The sequence below is a fragment of the Myodes glareolus genome, chromosome 10, assembly GCF_982192425.1.
Source record: "Myodes glareolus chromosome 10, mMyoGla1.1, whole genome shotgun sequence".
NCBI classification, from domain to species: Eukaryota; Metazoa; Chordata; class Mammalia; order Rodentia; family Cricetidae; genus Myodes; species Myodes glareolus.
In genome coordinates, this window is record NC_142035.1 from 52,620,728 (window position 1) to 52,644,060 (window position 23,333).

The window sequence follows — 23,333 nt, forward strand, 5'->3', positions numbered from 1 at the left end:
TTAAACTCTTGGCTGGTTTGTTGCCATGTCCCTTCTGAATTCTTCCAGAACATAAGAACCCAGAGTGCTGCTGGGAGTGAGACCAGAGGAAAATGGAGACCTTCCTGTGACTATGGGATATTGGTAGTGCTGTAATTTTGTTGCTATCTCATTTTAGTTTTAATAATTAATACTGGTTATAACATATAAACTAACATGAACAAGTAACAAATATCTTAAAATATACTTTTCATTGTGGTCACTATCTAGATTATTTTTCAGACGATAACCATACCAAGTTAAATGAAATCAATAGCTAATCAAGCCAATCACCCATGACTGTAGTGGTCATAAACCCTGACCCTACTGCTGCCATCTTCCTAAGTCAATATAATTTCTAACTGTATTCTATATATACATTATACCCACAGAGAAGTGTAGCTCTCACTGCTTGTTAAATTGGTTTCTTTTAGCAGCAAGCAGAGACCATCACAGAGATATAAAACTGATCAAAACCAGAGGATAAGTGACCATGTGGCATCTACTCCTAATTGGTACATCTGCAATGTAACCCCTATACCCAGGAGATTGTAAAAGCAGAGCACCAGGATACCTGCTATGAGACAGTGTCCTCTGACATGACAGGGAAGGGGAAAGAATATGATTTCCTAAACATGGCCTGCATATTAAGAGTATAAGTAGACATGCCAGTGTGGACAGGGAAATTTTTGCAAGACTTTACCCCCAGCTCAAGAGCTACAAGCAGTCAAGGGCTGCTGAGAGATGCAAGGCCAGTTTTCTTCAAGATGAGGCCCCTAGTAGGTTATCCAATCCTGAACACATGCGTATAAGAAAGGCACTGAAGTGACTGCAGAGGTCATATATGTGTTTGAGGGGGAGTGGGAAGGGACACAGGAGGAGCTGGAGGAGAAGAAGAAAGCATGGAAACTATGCAAATACAGTACTCTGGTGAAAATCTAGGAAAATGTTGAAATTTACATTTAACAAAAGAAATAGCGAGTCAAACTCTGCCTTTTTAGCCCTGTCCTTTATCAGGAGTACTAGAAAGCACAACTAGGTAGACTCATTTTTTAGCTTTTTTTTTTTTTTGGCTTGTGTCCCTCAATTAGAGTTATCAAAAAAAAAGCTAAAAGAAAACACACGCATTCCACAAACTAATCATTTCTTTGCTATTATTATTATTATACATAAAATATAAAAGTCATCTAAAATGACTGCTTTCCGGCAGGTGTACCCGGATTGTTTGGCACAGGCTGTCTACGCTGCATTCCAGGAGTCATTTCCAGAGTCCAGTAACCTCTTCAATAGTGAGTTTAAAGAAGAGCTAGGAAACACCATTTTTCTTTGGTTGTCAGGTATGAGTATGTCATTTAAGCATTGATTATTTGGTTCTAAATATTTTAAGATTGAAGTATTCTGCTCCAATCAAAACATCAGTGACTTATAAAACAGGTCATACCAATGTCTGCTTTAAAGTGATCATTACTCTGAAATCTTCATTATCAAAGTTAATTACTTATTAGCATTATAATAAAGCCAAATCTTTTGTTTGTTTGGGATAGAGTCTCTACCTAGCCTGGGCAGTCCAGGAACTCACTCTGTAGACCAGGCTGGCCTCGAACTCACAGAGATCTGTCTGCCCCAGCCTCCTGAGTGCTGGGATTAAAGGCGTGTGCCACCACTTGGCAAGCCAGGTAATTTTTAAGTGGTGAAATTATTATAGAAAACAGAATTTCTTCAAAACTGACATTGGTGCGTGTGTGTGTGTGTGTGTGTGTGTGTGTGTGTGTGTGTGTTTGCTGTGTAGTCTGCATACCAAGATAAATACATTAAGCTGCTATGAAGAGCAGAAGTTATCCTTCATATTGTGTCAATACCCAAATTTGAATGTTGAATCCCTAACCTTGTAATATCTATTAATTTGACTGTATTTGAAAATAGGTCTTTTAAAGAAGAAATTAAGGTTTAACATGTTTGGTCATGTAGGCGGTCCCTAAACCAATAGGATGAGTGCTCTCTTGAGAAGATGGAGAAAGGAAGGATGTAAGCGATGTTGGAGGGAAGGAAATACTCTTGTCTTCAACAACACAAAATAGCTCAGTTATCTATCCATGAACAAAAGTAGCCTGAGGGAAGACTCGGGAGTTCCATTAGAACCTGCAGTAAAAGGTAGAGAGGAGGAGGAAGAGGAGGAGGAGGAAGCAGCAGCACATGGAGAGGTCGGCATACGTAAAACATATAGAGAACTAAGAACCAATGAGAGAAGTAGAAAACATCAGAATCAGGAGGTGGCAAGTACTCCTGCGGTCCCCAGTGGCCTGATTTGCGATGAACTCTAGCAGCCTCTACTACCGAGCACCTCAGTAGTGGCAGTGCATATTCAGTGCGCCCTGAGAACTCACCAACAAAGACCTCAGGAGCCTCTTCACAGACCCAGTGGTGACTCTTGCCACTGAGGCACATGTTGCTGTTGAGGATTTTAGAGAGACTTGTGCTCAGCTGCCATTTCTAGAGTTACTATTGTGCTGCCTCAGGACCACCACCTCCCCAACTCATACATACCCTAGAAACTGAGATGCTGCCTCAGGACCACTGCCTCCCCCAAACCCATACAGACCCTAGAAACTGAGATGCTGCCTCAGGACCACCGCCTCCCCTAACCCATACATACTCTAGAAACTGAGATGCTGCCTCCATGTGCACACCTACATCCTGGCTGTGTCAAGAGTGTACTTCCACACAATCCACACATGTCAGACACAATGGTAGAGAACTAGCCTTCACACTGGACCTTCGAGCCACTGTTACCCTACACATCCCGAGCTAGTTGATGCTGTGAGTACAAGAGTCACGGCTAATAGCAAATGCATCTGCAATTCAGATTTCATAGAAGCAAGGAACCTGCATATGTCTGTACTCTGGAATGCAGATCCTGGGAAAAATTCCTGAAAGACAGTGACACAATAGGAGCACCCATGAACTGGATCTTAAGTGTGTAATTCTTCACAGCTGTGCACTCCAGACCTTGTCTCTGTTGTGTTCCACAAGTCACCCTGAATCATACACTATTACCAAAGTTGTACCAAGGTTACTGCTCCTACCCCCTCTGGGATCTCAATTCCCTGAACTGTTACTATTCTGTGTCACATTGACCCCGAGCAAATGCTATAGTACATGGTCCTCTAGGGATAGATAGCCACTGCATCTCTACATCCCCAGGCTTTTCCGTCACTGTGGCATGCTAGACCTGTGCAGTAAGTCCCGCTAGAGCCTAACCCTGGGCCTGCTACAGAGTCATCCAGACTCGCCAGTCACTAGTGCCCACAGCCTCTGAGAACCTGAGCTGACCTCGTATTCAGTCTTCTAGGGACCCAGAGAATTAGCCACCAATGCAGTAGTGCCTCCTGGCATCTGTGCTAAAGTGTTAACAACCTCTCAAGAATGTTGGCTAACAAGAGAAGATACAATTTCTGAGTCCCAGGTCAGCCAGTATCATGACTGACCTATAAACTGTGCCACCCACTCTCCGGGTGAAAGACTCACAGTTCCCCACCCCTTTGGAGCAAGAGTGATGCCTTCAAAGTCTGCCAAGCAGTCCACATCCCCAGTGAGTAGCAACACTGCTGCTCTACCAGATGAAGAGGCATCAGTGGACAGACTGAAGATGTGCAGAACAGGACAGAAAAATGACATCACCAAAGGAACAGAATGATTCTCTAGCAACCAAATCCAGAAAAGCTGAAGTTAGATATTTCTAGAAAACAAAGTAAAAATGATCATCTTACAGAACTCCACTGAGACTCGAGAGAGTATGGGGAGAGGATTCAGTGAGAGCAGAGAATGACATATGAGCTACGCAGAGCCAACAGATACATAGACGTGACTTTTAAAAGGACCAAAACTTAGAACTGAAAACTTTTAATTAGAGAACTTCACTGGAGGATTACATAAAGCAGAAAATGAATCTGTGAACTTGGAAACAGGCCCTTTTAAATTAAACAGAGAAAAACAAAGACAAAAGAATGACATGAAAAAGCCTATGGGACTCATAAGATACATTTAATGAACAAATTTCTACATTATCTGTGTTACCAAGTGTCAGCTTGTGAAGACAGATGCAGGGAAAAAATTCAATGAAATGGCTGCTGAAGACATCCCAATTCATGAGATGCACCTCTACCTGTGTCTGTGACTCTCAGAGGCCCTCTGAGCAATCATCCAACCCAGTAAAGCATCGAGAGCGAAACACTGGCTCAAACACAGGGAAATCCCATCGGACTGTGGGGACTTCTCAAAAGAATTCTAAGAAAGGGCTAAGAAAAGGGCAATATAGTTCAAGTGATGAAAAAATGTCAGCCAAGACTTCACCTCGCAAAGCACTCCTGTGATAATGAAGGAGAAATGGCCTTTTACAGACAAGCAGCACTGAGGGCCTTCATCACCACCAGACCTGGCTGTGATAGATGCTTTAAGGACTTGCACCTGCAGAAATGCAAGCACAGTGTGTTCATCACAAGGACCAAATACCTGACAATGAACAACTTAGGGAAATAAGGGTTTATTTTAGCATGTGGTTTCACAGTGAAGAAGATACGGTGGCTGAGGCGCTGGCCTTGGTGAAGAAGCTTGTGCCTAGTCATCATAGTGAAAAGACAGAAAGCTAGGAAAGACATAGGCCAGAGCTAAGCATCTCTCCAGTCACTTAATTCCTCCAGCCAGGCCTCATCTCCTAAAGGTTCTCCAGCCTCCTAAGATAGTGCCACCAGTTGGGGACCGAGTGTTCAAAGACATCATCCTGAGAGGATAGTGTATATCCATGCCATGAAATTCTTTTCCTATCCTCTGTAGGATCATGACTCTCTCCTAATGCAATAATGCATTCAGTTCAACCGCAGAGGTTGCCCTAGTCATACACTTCCAGAATTCTCCAAAGTCCACAGTTCAGAAATTTCTTCTAAGATGTAAGCCCTTATAAAATAAAACAAGTTCTATATGTCCATCATCCAATGGGACAAACATCCCATTCCACAAAGGAAGAGTGATGGCCTAGTGAGGAATGACCACACCGAAGTGCTCCTAAAGGTAGCCTGGGAAAATAGCAAATCCTGCACTTCTGTACCTGCATTATCTGTCCTCCAGGGACCTTAGATAGCCCCACTCCTCCAACTATGTTATCTGTGGTGCATGCGGCCCCTCTTTTGGGTTGACTCCCCTCCATGCGTGTAGCTCTCCTAAGCAGACACCTAACATTTCTAGCACTCTGATGTCTCTGCCACAGCTTCGGCCTCACCTTCACAATTTCATGGGATCGTCTCTTGGGATCTCCTTGCAAGGGAATCCAACCCTGCCACACATTGCCTGACCTCATTAGCTTTCTGGGACGACACAAGTTGCCATGCCCGCTCACTCTTGTATCTTGCTTGCTATAGAATCAGTCCCATGTGGATACCCACTCCAAGTGCTACTGATAGTCAGGAGGTAGGGTGACTCCTTTCTGCCATGGTTACATCACCCTCTGCTTTTGTGACTGGAAAAACACGTTCCTAGTTGGTTATTTTCTGAGCCAAAAATAACTTTGGTTGCATTCTCAGTTAGGGTTCTCCCAAGTGACTGTCATTTTCACAAGCTAGAGTCTTAAGTGGGTGGGGTCTTGCCTGCCCATCAGGGCATTTTCCCTCTTGTCCCAGTGCCAACTGCAATATTTCTCTTCTCCCCTCATGGCATATGGATAGAACCAGTGATCTAGAAACAAACGGTGATGCTAAGGCCTTTCCTGTCAATGAGTGCTTGGAGTGTAAGTTAGTTGAATTCTCCAATCCAAATACATAAAGTAGATTTATAAAAAGGGAAGGAAGAAAAAGAAAGAATAATAAGGCTCTCGCCTATGCAGCCTCTGAGTTACCCAGTTCAGCTTTTGTGTACGGACTGCTGCAAGCAGAGGAACTGAATAGTGGGTGAGTGGCAAGCAAAAGGGAGCAGGTTTAACTGCACTCACATCAGATAAAACAGAAGACAAAAATGTCATTATTTATTGATAAGAGGTTATTTTATCAACAGAATATGATAACCAAACTCAAGGCATCTAAATACATTAAGCAATTATTGACCGATGTGAAAAGACAGATAAATAGATGGTGTCAGTACTGGGTATTGTAGCCAGACAACAGATTAACAAGGGAATGTCGGGCTTTATACCTTAGATGAGATGAACCTAAATTGCCACCATATTCATGAGTTCTGCTGGGCCTGCTCACAACAGCTCATCACAGCTGGGCCTGGTGTCTCTTTACCCTCCCTCCCCAAAGAAAGACATGGCTGGAGACGAAACGCTTAGCTGAGTGCCCAGCAACCCTGCCCAGTCAGTTGTATGCAATTCTACAATATTTACATGTGACCTTGGAGATTTAGCTAGAAGGTATAGGTAGGAAATGATGAGGGAGGGGAGCTCCATCTATTTAGCCATGGAGAAGCCATCATTGTTGCTGGGTGCAAAACTTCAGTGTGGCTGCTTTAAAGTCACCCACACTCCTACCCATAACCCATGACCCCTGCTCTGTAAGTGAGCCTAGTACATACACTCTTAGGTCCCCTGAGTGAACTTTAGTAAAATCCTAACTTGGTTTGTTGATGGGACCTTTAGAAGGCCCTTTGACATGATGAATGTATCACCCAGGAAAAGAATCTTAGCAACAACAGCATAGACAAAAAATATACCTTAGATTGGGACATAGTTTCTTAGATGTGAAACAAAAATCAGTATTCATAAGAGAAAATCTTGGTAAACTGGATTTCATAAAAATTAAAATTTTGTCTACTCAGAAAGTACCTTTAATAGAATAAAAAATAAAAACAGGCAATAGCCTGAAAGAAATCTTAACAAAATTCAGGGTAAAAAACTAACAAAAGAAAACAAATAATATTCCATGGAAAATTGATAAAAAGTGTGGCACCTGCCTGCAACCCCAGCACTTGACCATCATGGGTTCAAGAATCCAAATTCAAAATCAAAATCAATAAATAAAAATAGGTAGAATATTTGAACAAAATGCATGATCAAGTGAACCCAAAGAAATGATCTCAAGTTATTAGCACAGCTGAAATGACTCAGAAAGAACTAGACCAGTTCTAGTGATTGAGAGAAGAAGCAAAAAAAACGCAAACCGAGGAAAACATGATGAACAGTGTGAAGTAGTTCCGTGACTACACGGAACACTGGAAATAAAAACTGCAAGTTACTTACAAATACAGAAAGCATTTATAAAATCTCTCCACATAGTAAGCCAACAATCAAATGTTCCCACTTACGAGGGACATTGTAAATTAAACAGAGCATGTTGAGTCATTGGATGGAAGGCAATAAATTAGACATATAACCAAACAAAAATGTCTTTATGCATTCGGAAAATAAGAAATATGGGCCCAACTTCACAATAGTTGAAGAAGTACATCAATCATGATGAACCCTATTGAATGAATGGATAACGAAAATATCATGGATTTATATAAAATAAACTACTACTCAGCTACAAAAAAAAATGAAACCTTGCCATTCACAGCAGCATGGATAGAACCGGAGGTCAATAGATGATAGAAAGAAGCAAGACACAGAACAACAAATACCATATGTTCTCACTCATTTAAAGAAACCAAAATCATTTCTTTAGGACAACATGAAAGAATAGTGGTCACAGAAGTCTGATGAATGTGGAAAGAGACTGAGTCAGAAGCACTAAAAGCAGAACGGCGAAGTCAACTCTAATTCTTTCTCAGCACAGTGGAGGAACTATTGGTTAAAACAACATATTATCTATTTCAAAATGACTAGAAGAAAATATAAAATTCTCAACATATAAAATATAATTATTGAATAGATAGAAATGTTTTATCCTGATTTATTATATAGTGTTTACATATTTGGAATTATGATGATATGCCCCATAAATATGTATAAATTCAAAGAGAAGATAGATATATTCTTAAATAATCCAGAATTCAAGGAAAAAAATCATAAAGGAAATTAGAAAATAACTTCATGATTAAAAACAAAACCAAATATCAAAAACTGTGGTAAAACATGTATGGTCGTTCTTCCAGGGTAGTTTCTGGTCTTTGATGTATATTCTTTTTTTTTTTTTGAGGGGATGCAGTGAACTTTATTGATGGTATTCAAGAGAGTAGGGCTCCCTAAGCCCCTCCTGCTATCTGGGGGTCTGGGATGGAAACTGTGAGGGAGAGCTCAGTGTCAAGGGTTGAGTTAGGACAGGGACTGCTCAGCAGCCGAGGGCTTCTCTCTTGCTGTGTCCTTGCTGGGGTGGGTGGTCCAGGGCGGGCTTCTTACTCCTTGGAGGCCATGTAGGCCATGAGGTCCACCAGTCTGTTGCTGTAGCTGAACTCATTGTCGTACCAGGAAATGAGCTTTACAAAGTTGTCATTGAGAGCAATGCCAGCCCCAGCATCAAAGGTGGAAGAGTGGGAGTCACTGTTAAAGTCGCAGGAGACAACCCGGTCCTCAGTGTAGCCCAGGATGCCCTTTAGTGGCCCCTCGGATGCCTGCTTCACCACCTTCTTGATGTCGTCATACTTGGCAGCTTTCTCCAGGCAGCATGTCAGATCCACGACGGACACATTGGGGGTAGGAACACGGAAGGCCATGCCCGTGAGCTTCCCGTTCAGCTCTGGGATGACTTTGCCCACAGCCTTGGCAGCGCCAGTGGATGCAGGGATGATGTTCTGGGCAGCACCACGGCCGTCTCGCCACAGCTTCCCAGAGGGGCCGTCCACTGTCTTCTGGGTGGCTGTGATGGCATGGACTGTGGTCATGAGTCCTTCCACGATGCCAAAGTTGTCATGGATGACCTTGGCCAAGGGGGCTAAGCAGTTGGTGGTGCAGGAAGCATTGCTGACAATCTTGAGGGAATTGTCATACTTGTCATGGTTCACACCCATCACAAACATGGGGGCATCCGCAGAAGGGGTGGAGATGATGACCCTTTTGGCCCCACCCTTCAAGTGGGCCCCAGCCTTCTCCATGGTGGTGAAGACACCGGTCGATTCCACAACATACTCGGCACCGGCATCACCCCATTTGATGTTGGCGGGATCTCGCTCCTGGAAGATGGTGATGGCCTTCCCGTTGATGACAAGCTTCCCATTCTCAGCCTTAACTGTGCCTTTGAACTTGCCATGGGTGGAGTCATACTGGAACATGTAGACCATGTAGTTGAGGTCGATGAAGGGGTCATTGATGGCAACAACGTCCACTTTGCCAGAAGTGAAGGCAGCCCTGGTAACCAGGCGTCCAATACGGCCAAATCTGTTCACTCCGACCTTCACCATCGTGTCTCTGGAACAAGGCTGGCACTGCGCAAAAGGAAGCGGCTGTCTCTAGAACAGGGAGGAGCAGAGAGCCTGATGTATATTCTTTAAAACGGGGCTAAAAACAAATCTATGAGCTAACATCTGTCTCATGTGGAAGAAACTGATGCTTATCTACTTCTACTTTAGGTTTCAGTCCTCTTATTATACCCAAAACAAAAATTAAAAATCCAGAGAAGAGATAAGCTAAGAAACACATTTAAGATGCTCATATTTGAAAAGTCTCGAATTTCCAGTCTGGAAGACATTAGGACAAGGAATAGAAACAAGGGAGTTTCTGTAGATTTTACTGAGAATCCTCAGAACCTCGAAAACAAAAAGGAAGTGCTCAAAACTTCCAGAGACCAGAGAGATAAAAAGACAGAATGTCACTAATCTCTGATCAGCAGCTCTGCTCACTAGAATAGAAGAGAATAATGAGTTACCAGTTTTGAGGGAAAATTATTCATAACTTACACCTAAACAAACTGTCGCTGAGGCTAGCAATGAAATCCAGGCATTTTCCAGATGTACAAATCCTTTCTAGAAAGTTACTTTGAATTCATCTTTTTCTTATGAAGCTATTCTACAGACACCCAGCAAAACATGAAATAAACAGAGGAAATGAGATTCCAGAAGTAAAGGCTCTAGCACGTGAGAGACGTAGTCCTTAGCATAATGGTGGAGGGTGTTCCCAGAGTAATGACTGTACATTGAGTCTAGTGGGAAAGTGTTCAGATTGGAGGTCATCTGCCAGCTTTGGAGGAGAACCAACACATTATTGTGTGTGTGCGTTCATACACCATACACACACACACACACACACACACACACACACACAGAAAGTTTATCCCAGCTACCAAATGATAGTTTACCACCAGACTATATTAATCTTGAGTAATGTCTTTTACATTTTGTATTTTAAAACCTGAGAATGTACCCTTCTCGGGGTCAGACTGTTTCTAGAAATGGTAAATAATTATAGGAATAATCATTATTATGGCTCAACCATTGTAGATCCCTGGCCACAACCACGCTCTCCTTTACTGGATTCTTACTCCAGATGCTTGACATCCTAGGAGCAGGTGCCAAGCAGTTGGGGTGAGCCTTGAGCCCTGGAACCTGCTGGAATGAATGACTTATTCCCTTTTTTTAAAAAAAAAAAAACAGCTAGATAGTTGTCATGTCTCAGTGTTGCTCCCGCCTGACCAATCTGCCTTCCTACTGTGGCCTCTGTAGTGTGGCATCCTTCTCTTGTGAGCAATGAAAAATAAACAACCCTGCCTTAGTGATCTACCTGTTGGCCTTACTATACAACAAACTTTCTGCTAGTGCCTGATATTTTAAAACATAGTCAAGAACATTAAGCAGATATTGAAATGCAAGGCATCCATATATTTTATGCAGTGGCAGCTAATAATAAAAATAAACTGGTAGCTGTATCTAAAGAGATGTAGAGAATTCTTCGTTAAATCGTACAGTCCTGATTGGCTAAATATACACATTATATTCACAGGTCTAAAGCCTCAGACTGGCTTTTGGACCCGCTGGAGGCTAAACGAACTCTGCACAACCACCATACATGGCAGCAAGCGAGCACCCCTAAAATCGGTGAAAAAGAGGATCATGTCCAGCCAGGAGCGCATAGCAGCCAGTAAGCAAATTTGATAAATTGGATGTGAGAAGGTAGCCAAAGTATAGTATATTAGGTCGGTTATTAGTCCTGTTTCTCTAATAACTCATTTCTGCGACAGTCCTAGACTACTGTTTGATTTGTAGATGGCTGCTATGGCAGTGGTGTGTCTTAAGGCCTTTCTTGCCCTCCTACTCTGGCACTTCGATGTCACGTCTTAGGACGATGGGCATTCTCACTTCAGGCTGTGTGGGCTAGCTAGATGACAGTGTGTCTCGCCAGTAGAGAAGTTTAACGTTTTTATTTGGTACATTCAACTCTTATTTCCTTTAGAGTTTAAGTCTTGTATTTTGTTAAGACTTAGCTAAGATTATTAAAATGCTTACCTGTGCTTTTTTCTAGTGCTTTCCTGCTTCTATATTTGGCTGGCTTACTTAACCCATTTGGAATTTATTTCATGATAAGGAATCTGTTTTTCCCACTTTTTATTTTCAAAATGACTCATTTTGTCCAATTATATGAAAACTTAAATATCAGTTTACTTTGCTATATCTTTGTATTTTCTCCTGTTTCTTGAATTCTGTGCCAAAAACGACCATACAAAAATCAGACCTCCTTAACTACTCACAATTAATGAATTTCTTAAGGCAAATTTATTTCTCTCCTATTTATACAATGACTCAAGTACCAAACCTTTGTGTGCAGGCTTCATTTCAGACCAGGTGAGTCGAAACATGATTTCAGGGCATGGTGGGGGAGAGAGCTGCTGTCTGGTGTTTTCCTTGAAAAACACCAGGAAAGAAGGACTGACCTATCAACTTTGCTTTTCTTGGTGAGTTTCTGCCACTGGAGATTTAAGAAGTCAGTTAAGACCGTCTGTGTGCATTACCATCATGTATGCATTTGTCCATCCAAGGTGTTTTTAAATGTTTGTTCCATTTTACAGATTTCAGGTATAATGTGAATTTTTATAGGATTCACTTACTGATGCTTAGCAGATATTTAACTGTGAGAAGATAGGCCATCTTTTATATTCTTTTTGCAATAGGTAGTGATTGTTATAGGGACCCACGACCAGTCAACATGCAGAGAGCAAGGAACTCAGGGCTCATCATGGAGAGAGGTTGTCCATGCTCCATCTTCCCAGACCCATGGACTCACAGGCATGCATTTCAAAAGAGATCATGTGAGGTTAGAAGGGGAGCATTGGAAGTACAGGAAAAGTAATTGGACTGAAGAGAATAGGGTTATGAATTTTATCAAAAACATGTATAAAGTATTTTAAAAGAAATCTTATTGTTTAAGCATTTAAAATATTGTGAACATAAAAGTATTGTAAATCATGTATGCTGTTACCCTCATCATAAAAACATTCTATATCAAGTAGATAATAAATAGACATGCAGAAGATAATTTACAATGACATTAGAACATGTTAAATAAATCTCTGCTAAAAGGAGAAGTTGTAAAATTTTTAAAGTTTATTTTTATTTTACATGTTATATTGATTTTGTACATATATATCTGTGTACCACATGCATGGTTTATTCTCTCAGGAGCCCTAGAACTGGAGTTATAGACAGTTGTGAACCCCATTGTGGGTGCTAGATGTTAGACCTGGGTCTCATAGAAAAGCAATCAGTGTATTAACCACAAATCCATTTCTCCAGTCCCTGAAATGAAATTTTAAAAATATTTTTTGAGATAAGGCCATAATATGTAATCTTGCAACCCCGGAACTTGCTAGATAGACAAGACTGGTCTTAAGCTCAGAGGTTTGCCCACCTTTGCTTCCTGGGTGCTGGAATTAAAAGCTTGCACCAACATGCCTGAAGAGTCTAAAAAGGGTACACAGTCTCCTGGAACTAGAGTCTCAGAAGCTTGTGAACCGTCCTGTGTGGTTGCTGGGAACCAAGCCCAGGCCCTCGGCAAGACCAGCAGGCACTTCTAATCACTGAGCAACCTCTCTGGGCTCAAATTAAAAATTTACTGTTATTTTTAAAGTGAATAAATATAACTGATTGGACATTCATTATCATGAAGTCAACACTTTTATCTTACTATAAACATTGGACAGATTAATAGTGAGTTCCACGAAAAATAAATCATTTATAAACACATCGATACTTAACAATGAACATTACTAGCCAATGAAATTTGAAGTAAAATTGTAATAACCACTGTTGCCTCGCAACGTAGTGATACGGGAGAGAACTGAGAAGAGTGAGATGCTAAGAAATATTAGATAATTTTATGAAAATTACAAACATTAAGTTCTGGGCTTAAGAGACATTCTTTAAGGCAGAGAGCTTTATCAGGCAGAGAGCTTCAACCGGGTGTTTTCCCTAATGGATTCCATTTCTGCTACACTGGACCAGAAGAAGTGCTGTCAGTGCTCGGAAATACCTCGCACTGTCAGACTTGTGGCTGACTGAACTTATTAAGAGGGCAGAGAGTCTCTCCTCATAGAATGGCTACTACACTTGTTTGGAAATGTGCTTTTAAAACCTGGGTGTAAAGGACAGGCATAGCACTGACCTTTGTCCTGGGGCAGGTAATGTGTATAATCATGGTGACTTGGCTAGAAAGAACTTTCTCAGACGTCCCTTCAGCAGATTAGTCATCTGCTAGAATGAAAATGTAGACAGTTGCATGCTTCCGATACAGCACAGAGCTTTCTGGCAACTAATCTCGAGGCAAAGAGAATCGATGAAGCGTCTGATAAGATATTTAAAAAGGTGATTCCAATGAAAGGCAGTGAAGCATGAGCAATTGCCAAAGGATAATTAAATAGGGAAAATGCCACTAATTAGAATGAGAGACTCTACAGAGACTTAGCATGGGAAAGAACCAAATAGAAACCTTGGAACTGAAGAAGTTAACAAGTCATATAAAAATACAGCCGAAAGACTTGACAACAATCTAAAGCAGAAAAAAAAATGAGCTTAAAAACATCTCCTTTGAATTTTCCAATTGGATGGAAGAAAAGTAAAAAGTAGAAGAAAAAAGAGAAAAGACAAAACAAAACAAAAACTTGAGACGAGCAGACCACCCATCACACAAACGAACACCCGGACCTTAGGGGCTGAGAAGGAGAGGCGTAGGATATGTAAAACAGTCACCCTAGACTTCCCTAACCTCGGAAAAGATGCAGTCATTGGATTCAGGAGCTACAGAAGACTCAACCCATTTTCTGTATATCTTATGAACTTGACGGTATCCGCTCAGAAGTCTGAATGTATACTTCTGGATTCATATTGCTTTGCCTGTTGATCTGTCCTGCCCAACCAACAGCAAATTTTTAACAAGCTGCCTTTGTCCAACCCCCACTCTGCTGGCCTCCGTGCAATTTAAAATTGTATTCTGTGTAATATGAAAAGTAATAGCAAATTTGAGCAGAGGGATTTTTTCTTTTTTGTTTTTTTTATTGATTTTTATTGAGGTATACATTTTTTTTTATTAATTTACAAAAATTTCCACTCCCGCCCCTCCTCCCAATACCCTCCCACTTCCCCCACTCCCTCTCCTCCTCCCTCTCCAGTCTCGAGCAGTCAGGGTTTCCTGCTCTGTGGGAAGTTCAAGTTCCTCCCCCCTCCCTCCAGGTCTAGGAAGGTGAACATCCAAACAGACTAGGATCCCAAAAAGCCAGTACATGCAGAGGAAACAAGTCCCAGTGCCATTATCAATGGCTTCTCAGACAGTACCCATGTCAGCCACATTCAGAGAATCCAGTTTGATCACATGCTCCTTCAGTCCCAGTCCAGCTGACCTTGGTGAGCTCTCATTAGATCAGTCCCCTTGTATCAGTGGTTGAACGCACCCCTCGCAGTCCTGACTTCCTTGTTCATGTTCTCTCTCCTTCTGCTCCTCATTTGGACCTTGGGGGCTCAGTCCAGGGCTCCAATGTGGGTCTCTGTCTCAATCTCCATCTATCGTCGGATGAAGGTTCCCTCTGATCCTGACTTCCTTGCTCACATTCTCCCTCCTTCTGCTTCTCCTTTGGACCTTGGGAGCCAAGTTCAGTGCTCCAATGTGGGTCTCTGTCTCTATCTCTATCCATCGCCAGATGAAGGCTCTATGGTGATATGCAAGATATTCATCAGTGTGGCTATAGGACAAGGCCAGTTCAGGCACCTTCTCCTCTGCAGCCCAAGGAACAATCTGGGGACCTCTCCTTGGACCTGGGAACCCCTCTAGAATCAAGTCTCTTGCAAAACCCTAAAATGGCTCCCTTAATTAAGATATTTACTTCCCTGTTCCCATATCCACCCTTCCTCCATCCCACCCATCCCATTCCCCCAAGCTTTCCCGAATCCTCCCCTACTCCCTTCTCTCTAACCATCTCCCCTTACATCCACCCTCCACCCCCTGTGCACCCAAGTTTTGCTTGGCAATCTTGTCTACTTCCAATATCCAAGAGGATAACTATATGATTTTTTTTAGGTTCATCTTCTTATTTAGCTTCTCTAGGGTCACGAATTATAGGCCCAAAGTTCTTTAATTATGGCTTGAATCCACTTATGAGTGAGTATATACCATATTCCTCTTTTTGGGTCTGGGTTACTTCACTCAGTAAAGCATTTTCTATTTCCATTTGCATTCAAAATTCAAGATGTCATTGTTTTTTACCGCTGAGTAAACTCTAATATGTATATGTTCCACACCTTCTTTAACCATTCTTCTATTGAGAGGCACCTAGGTTGTTTCCAGGTTCTGGCTATTACAAATAGTGCTGCTATGAACATAGTTGAACAAATGCTTTTGTAGGGCATCTCTTGGGTATATTCCCAAGAGTGGAATTGCTGGGTCCTGAGGGAGGTTGACTCCCAATTTCCTGAGAAACCGCCACACTGATTTCCACAGTGGCTGCACAAGTTTGCATTCCCACCAACAATGGATGAGTGTTCCCCTCACTCCACATCCTCTCCAGCATAGGCTATCATTGGTGTTTTTGAGTTTAGCTATTCTGACAGGTATAAGATGGTATCTCAAAGTTGTTTTGGTTTGCATTTCCCTTATCGCTAAGGATGTTGAGCATGACCTTAAGTGTCTTTTGGCCATTCAAAGTTCTTCTGTTGAGAATTCTCTGTTCAGATCAGTACCCCATTTTTTAATTGGGTTAATTAGAGTTTTAGTGTCTAGTTTCTTGAGTTCTTTGTATATTTTGGAGATCAGACCTTTGTCTGATGAGGGGTTGGTGAAGATCTTCTCCCAGTCAGAAAGTAGCTTTTTTGTCTTACTGACAGTGTCCTTTGCTTTACAGAAGCTTCTCAGTTTCGGGAAGTCCCATTTATTCATTGATTCTCTTATTGTCTTTAATGCATGTTCTTTTTGAGAATGGACTTTGGACTGGCATATTCTGTAAGCATTTTGCTATCAAAATGTTTACAGCTCTTTGTCATGTTTCTGCTCCTTCTGGTGTCCACAGTAAAAGAAAAATGATGAAAAACCTGGGTGGGAAGGAATAAGACTCTTCACTATGTTTAAAGAGGAGATAACAAGGAAGAACCAGGCCTAAATCCTAAAGGAGTTTGTTTTGTGGTTTTCTTTTTATCTTGTTAGTTCTCAATTGCAGCAAAACCATTAGAGATTACTGAGGAATAATAAAAATGACATCTTCCATTCCCTATTCCATAGTTTCTGATCTGGGATGGGGCTTCTGTGTAAATGGAGACACTGCTTTGGTTCCTAGCCACCCAGACCCGAATAATCTCACTAAAATTTTATTAATTACAACACGGTTTGGCCTATTAGCTCAGGCTTCTTATTAACTATCTCTTACATCCATTTCTATTATTTTATATTTTACCACAAGGCTCGTAGTTTGTAGTTTGTTACCTCTTGCTTCTTGGGTGGCTACATGGTGTCTGCCTGATTCTGCCTTCTTTCCTCCTCTATCTCTGCTTAGCCAAGACATTTTTAATATAAGACTTAGACTCTTTAGAATAGAATTGAAACATTTAGCATATGTTTCTTACTTGATGATTTTCATGCTAGTTGTAATTCTAATTTTTATTTATTTTTTTGTCTCTTCTTTTCCCTGGACAATACTTGATATTTGTTCTTATTGTATATAGTTTTGTATTAGGCTTAGAACCCTCTTATTTAGACCAAAGGGGGAAGTGTTGTGGAAACTCCTTCAGCCAATAGCCTTTTAGATACCAGCCCACTTTGGGCGTGGCCTCAGGCACTACACGTGCAGAGGAAAAGCATGTGCAGCCTCTTTTTCTGCTGGATTTCCTGCCTTGCTGTATTCTTCCCTGCCATAGGCCACAGCAGCCTCTTTATTAACAAATGCCAATGAAACATATTCACAGCATACAGAGGGGAAATCCCACATCACTTGTGTGTCATTGTTTCAAAAAGAAAAGTGACTCCCACATGTCACGCCAGTGTGCATCCCGCATGGAAACCAGTAGCTTTGTGGTCTTTCTAGGTTTGGTTTTGCTTACAGCAGTTCTCAGCCTATGGGTCATGACTTTTTGGAGTTCAAACCTTCACTGATTTTCTTGTGGAAGATAGGACCAGTTTTCCAGAGAAAATATGCCTGATTCATTTATTTCTCTATACGTGGCCACCACTGAAAGCCTTAAATTGGCCTTATTAGGTCTTGGAGCATGTGGGTTTATGATAAAATCTTAAATGGCCATCTAGTGTATGTCTTGTATATACTCTATAATGGTCTCCTCTTCTGGTGTGCACTGCAGGGTAACACCTCCCCTTGTGCATGTGCAGAAGTGGCATCACACTGGAGATTGCTTCTTAAAACTATGGCTTCCATTTGGGAACTTTTATTCTCTGATCCACTGTTTTGTAGGAAATAAATATCTTTTGAGGAATGGTGCTGTGTAGAGGCCTTAGCGGGGAGCTGGTGTTTACAGCTGCAGCCATGAGGAATGGTGCTTTATTTTCTTCAGACTGTTTTGAGATCAGTGGCTGCCCTGGCTGACATGGGGGACTTGTAGGCAAAGGACTAGATAATTGTAAGACAAAAGGGCTGTTGTTTAAGGTTATTAATGTTTCATGTTATATGCCACAATAACTAATACATAACTGTATCCAGGCAGAGAAAAAATAATCACTGTTCATATAACGATATAGGCTTTCATGAAGCCTGTGATGGTAGCTGGAAATAGGACCATGTCAGCCAGGAAGCAAGCGGGAAACCAAGAGATACCTTCTCATGAGAATAATTCCCTTCTCATGAGAGTAATTCCCTTCTCATGAGAGTAATTCCCTTCTCATGAGAGTAATTGCCTAGCTCCTCGAGAGATGTTGCTTTAAAAAAGACATCACAAACATGGTAAGAAAGTAGGATTTTGATATTTCTTCCTTTTAAGTCTCAATTCAAGAGGAAATAAATCTTTTTGATAAATTCTTCAAAATTGGAGAGCAGAAGGGGCCTCTGAGAGTCTGATAGAATATACTGCTGTTACTGAAGATCAAAGCTTTATTGAATGTGGTAGAATGAGCAAAAACTAACCTGCCAATATCACTGAAAGAGTTATATGTCAGGCTTTAATGAGATATTTCATAGCAAGAACGTTCTAAGAACCCTAACCATCTGCTTCAAGGGTATCTTAGAAATGGTCACACATGATAATCATCTGATAGATTATGATGGATTATGGTGTGAGTGTGTGTATGCACGCACACACACATTTGCACACACACACATGCACACACACGGAGGAGGAGAAAGAGGAGGAGGAGGAGGAGGAGGAAGAGAGAAAGTCCAGAACTTGAATGTCTTCCTCTAGCACTCTCTACCTTATCTTTGGAGGCAGGATCTCTCTCTCTCTGTTGTCCCATAGATCACCTATTGACTAGACTGGCTAGCAGGAGGGCTCAGAAATCTGTCTGTCTCTGTCTCTCCCCAACATTAAGAGTCAATGGAGTATTTTTGGCTGACCCATAACCATCCACATTAGGTGTTAAATATTTATTGTCACACTTGTACAAAATGATCTTAGCTTATGTTTTGTTTAACCCTGTACTATTTGTATTAAAGTTGGACTATGAATGATAGGAAATAATTTATGTCTCATCTACTCTCAGGTACGTGACAGCAGGGTAAGGGTGACATTGCAGCCTTGCAGTTCAGTCTCAAATGTCACTCCCAGCTTCAACGTTGTTCACGGGGTCAACCAGGCAAACCCAAGTCTGCTACAGAGTAAAAATGCAAACTCACATGAATCATAAGAAATGATTTTAAGGGAATGTTCTGTCTTTGATGAGATATCTTACATGATTTTTTATTTTAGGTTCTCACTCTATACTATTCTAAACATTTAGGGGATCACACATCAGAGTCTCCATAATCACTCTTTATGGTTTTTGACACCCTAAAAAAACTCAAAGAAAAAGCTCTAAGTGATAGAAACTTTATTTCCCCTTCTCTTTTGTATCTAAACTTACAGCAACTGTAAGGTCAGCGGTCTACATTGTGGCTTGTCTGTGCTGAAGTGTTTTATCCACTTATATTGAAAGTATCTTTCTGCTCATTCTGCTGCCGTTCATATTCTTTCACTTAGTCTTTTACCAGTTTTTAGAAACCCACGTGTTGGTATGATTTTCTTTTTAAAGAACATTTTAAAAAAGAATGCTGTTATTATAAAAATGTCTTTCATGATACTTTCCATTTATAAATTTAAAAGTTCACCTAAAAGTTGCTTGGGAATCAAAATTGGAAATCGCATTCCTTTACTCCTTTTGAGTCGAATCATAAAAGCACCATTATGCACTAAGTCAGGTGCCCAGTGGATCCCAGGTGCTCTCAACTACAAAGATGGCATCTCAATGGAGGTTAAAATCAAACCAAACAAGGAGATCACTGACAATCTAAGCAAGACACATGCTAAGTGACCTCCGCTGCGGCAAACTGTATCGACCCAGCACCTTGAGCCTACTAAAAGCCGTACTTCTTCTATGGAAGAAGAAGGAAGATGAAGGCCTCACAGACATCCAAGACTCTAGATTCTAAATGTGTTTGACTAAAGTGGATTTTATTTTCTGGAATTTACATATTAAGTTTTTTTTTAATAGAGCAAAACCTATAATTAAACTTAAGTGTTGGAGCAGGTGAGATGGATCAGTTAAGAGCACACACTGCTCTTGCAGAGGAGCCGAGCTCAGCTCCTAGCACCCGCTTCTGAACTCAAAGAGGACCTGCGCTCATGTGTACGTAGCAATACAGACACACACATAGGTACACAATTTTAAAGTAACAACAATAAATCTTTTTAAGTAAATGTTTCTGTGCAGTTTTTTGTATATGACATATCACTAATAGTTTGACCACTCAGAACTGGCTCATCTAACTTGATATTCTAATTTAATGGTAACTATAGCCTCCTTCTAAGCATACTCACGGCTTCTGTTTACGCTTCTGCATGATCATGCTTCAGTCAGAGGTTTTACATTTTCAGTAAGAATAATTGCATCCCACCTTTTCCTTGGAAACTGTTAGTTGACTGAATCCATGAATATTTAAACTGACTGTGGACCAGCACTCAGCTAGGCACTGATGGGACTGTGAAGAGCACAGGCTGCTTCCTCCCTTGGTATGCTCATAAGACTCCCGGCACAGGAGCAGGGCCAGGGAGCTAGACTAGCAAGGGCCTTGAATCCTTGAATGGAAAGCTTGTCCCAACTCTTCCCTCAGGGCATCTCCTAAAGTGTCCGTGACAGACAGCAACACTTCCTACCTTCTGGTAGCCTGGACACCTGGGCAAACCACAGGGAAGTCAAGTGATTCTGTTGTTTTTGTTGACAGGGACTTTAATCTTATAACCCTTACTCATAAGCATATTACCAAATAGTATTGTGTGTATCATAAAGAAACTTCAATGAAAAGTACTTTGAAGTTGCTATCACAATAATTAATATACCAACAGTTTAAGTAACTGTTGCCTCCCCTTGGTGAACATGCATACAGTTCCATCAGCACCTGCTGGTGGCAGAACTATGGAGTGAATCTTGTCTCTGTTAGGCTGTTGTCTGTGACCTGACCTGAAGCCTCAAGGTGTCTGGGGCCTTGCATACTGCCTACAGCCTCTAATGCGCTTGCTTTCTTCCCACTTTAATGTTGGCAACTTCTGCAGATATTTCTGAAGATTATCAGATTGCCAACTTTAAATGGACTTCAAAACCATGCTTTATTGCCACGTATCAAAATACATTCTGACTAAAATCCTTTCTTTCTTTTACTTATATGATCCAAATTCATTGGCAAGAGTTGTTGTGGCAAAATCTTCCCCACATATTTGTCTCATTCGCTGTGAGCCATCTATTGTAAGCATGGCTGCAGGCTGTCATTTTTGTCCGACATCCAACACTTGCTAGCCAAGTGCTGTGTGCGCGACTGGGTGTCAGTCACCAGGGGAGGAGGAGTCTGCAGTGCAGCCAGGCGGTCTGCTGCTCCCTTGAAATTAAAAGCATATGAAACAGAAACAGCTTCTTAAGGTTTTTTTTCTTTATAAATAACATAAACTTAAATAACAAAACAATAAAATCAAATACAACTTAAAGTAGAGTTTAATGCTGTAACCACGGGGAGGGGCGGAGGGAGCATAATTATTTGTGGGAAGAACATAATTAAAAGTCGTGTTCCCAAATGTGAATTATACAAAAGATAGATATGTTACTTGAAAAAGACTTAAAGATTTCGGAATTTTATTTTTAGGGATTATAAAATGTTACTTTGTGGTGAGATGAAATACAGTATTAGCATCATTATTGCTATTTTATATACAGATTTCTAAGCATCCTGTTAGTGATACCTTTTCAATTTGAGTGGCATTAGGACTTTTCTCATGTTAATCAGTACAGGAATGTTCCAGTACTGTCATTTTATAAATCCACCTGTCGATTCCATTCTATAATAAGATGCCGAGAACACTCACTTTTCTGAGTAGCGCTGACTTGGATTCTAGCTCCTACGGGAAAGCTCTCAAGCCCTGCTCGTCATCCACAGTTCGCGTGGGCTCGATCATCCTCAAGCGTTCCAGCAGGGTTAGGTCTGACATCCCTTATATAACATCATCTGCATCACCATCATCATTATTATAGCAGCCATTTTATAAGCAGATAGTGATATTAAATACTCATTATCAGATAGTCAAATCTAACATACTCTGAAGGGTAAATTAATTTAAGAAAAACATCACTATTACTAGCATGATTGTACAACCACTTTTACAACTTTTTACAACTTTTAGTTACTAAATCTGATTTTTTGTGCATATTCTTCAACTCTTTCTTTAATGCAGTCTTTAAAATAAACAAAAATGCGCAAGTCCAGCTTGGTCAGTTCTCAGTAGTTTCCAGCCTTTCTTGGTTACTTTAAGAGAGAGAGAGAGAGAGAGAGAGAGAGAGAGAGAGAGAGAGAGAGAGAGAGAGTAAGGAAAAAGAAGGAAGAAAAAAGTCCACTGGAAAGAAATCTCCCTGCTGAATGAAACTTGTTTCTCCAACACCACGTATGACTAGGTTATTGCCATGGGAAGAAAATGGGCCGTTTTTTGTTCTTTCTTCGTTTTCTTCCCTTTCACGGGAAGCCCCTTTTGGTTTAAGGCAACAAACATTTCCCCGCCACTGTGTGTCCATTTAGCTGATGCGTACGTGTTGTAGTGGTTTTCCAGAATTAGTTCTTTGAAGTTGCAATCCTCATTGCATTCTTTCTGATAAAAACAAGCACAAGAAAAAAAACCAAACACAATTATTAAAACAAGTTCTGTGGGCTAACAACAAGCAGGTGATGGTCTTAGAGCTGAAGAGTGTGTGGCTTATTTTAGCCCTCAGAGAGCAGAGCGTGAATGGGTTTACCTATGTCATGTATTGCCGTAGATCAAATGTGCCTTGAGTCTAACAAACAGTAGCATAATACACATTTAGTTATGTCCCTTTGGACAGCCAATTTCTACTCTTTAATGTTGGGATCCCTCAGTCACTCCATTCTTTGTCCACCGGATGTAGTGTAAAGGGTGTGGCCTCCACCTCCTGCAGGTGAGGAACTGTTTAATAATCTTTATTTCATTTTCTACTATGTTGGCCTCAATTGTAACAAAAGTAAAAAAGTGGGCTCGTTTGTTCGTACAGGCAGCCAAATCTTTGTTTATGCCTCTCTTCTGTAGTTTGCCTGTATGGGCATTATGCAGTGCTTCAAGAACACAAAGGAAAATGAATTTTGCTTTATATTAGTGGCTTGAACTGTCAAATATTTCACATCATAATAAAGTGGAAACAATGTGAGTGCTTACAGCTCAAAGCCCATGATTGTGAGACTGATGTTGAGAAATGAACTGAACACTTCAAATTTTTTTCCCCAAGAATTTTCAGTGTCAGCAGT

The 23,333-nt window shown here is 41.0% G+C and overlaps 2 protein-coding genes and 1 pseudogene across 2 annotated transcripts in view; 1 reads left to right on the plus strand and 2 right to left on the minus strand.

Annotated features, from left to right (window-relative positions):
* Fam227b (family with sequence similarity 227 member B) overlaps positions 1-23,333 on the plus strand; it is a 166,366-nt gene that overhangs the window by 41,490 nt on the left and 101,543 nt on the right. Inside the window, 2 exon segments of the mRNA XM_048460034.3 lie at positions 1,229-1,355; positions 10,871-11,008. Of these exon segments, the coding sequence (XP_048315991.3) occupies positions 1,229-1,355; positions 10,871-11,008 (265 nt within the window).
* LOC148120647 (glyceraldehyde-3-phosphate dehydrogenase pseudogene) lies at positions 8,139-9,351 on the minus strand (annotated as a pseudogene).
* Fgf7 (fibroblast growth factor 7) overlaps positions 21,501-23,333 on the minus strand; it is a 52,729-nt gene continuing 50,896 nt past the window's right edge. The window contains exon 4 of the mRNA XM_048460044.3: positions 21,501-22,665. Within this exon, the coding sequence (XP_048316001.2) occupies positions 22,471-22,665 (195 nt within the window). The 3' untranslated portion in view covers positions 21,501-22,470. The remainder of the gene's footprint in view (positions 22,666-23,333) is intronic.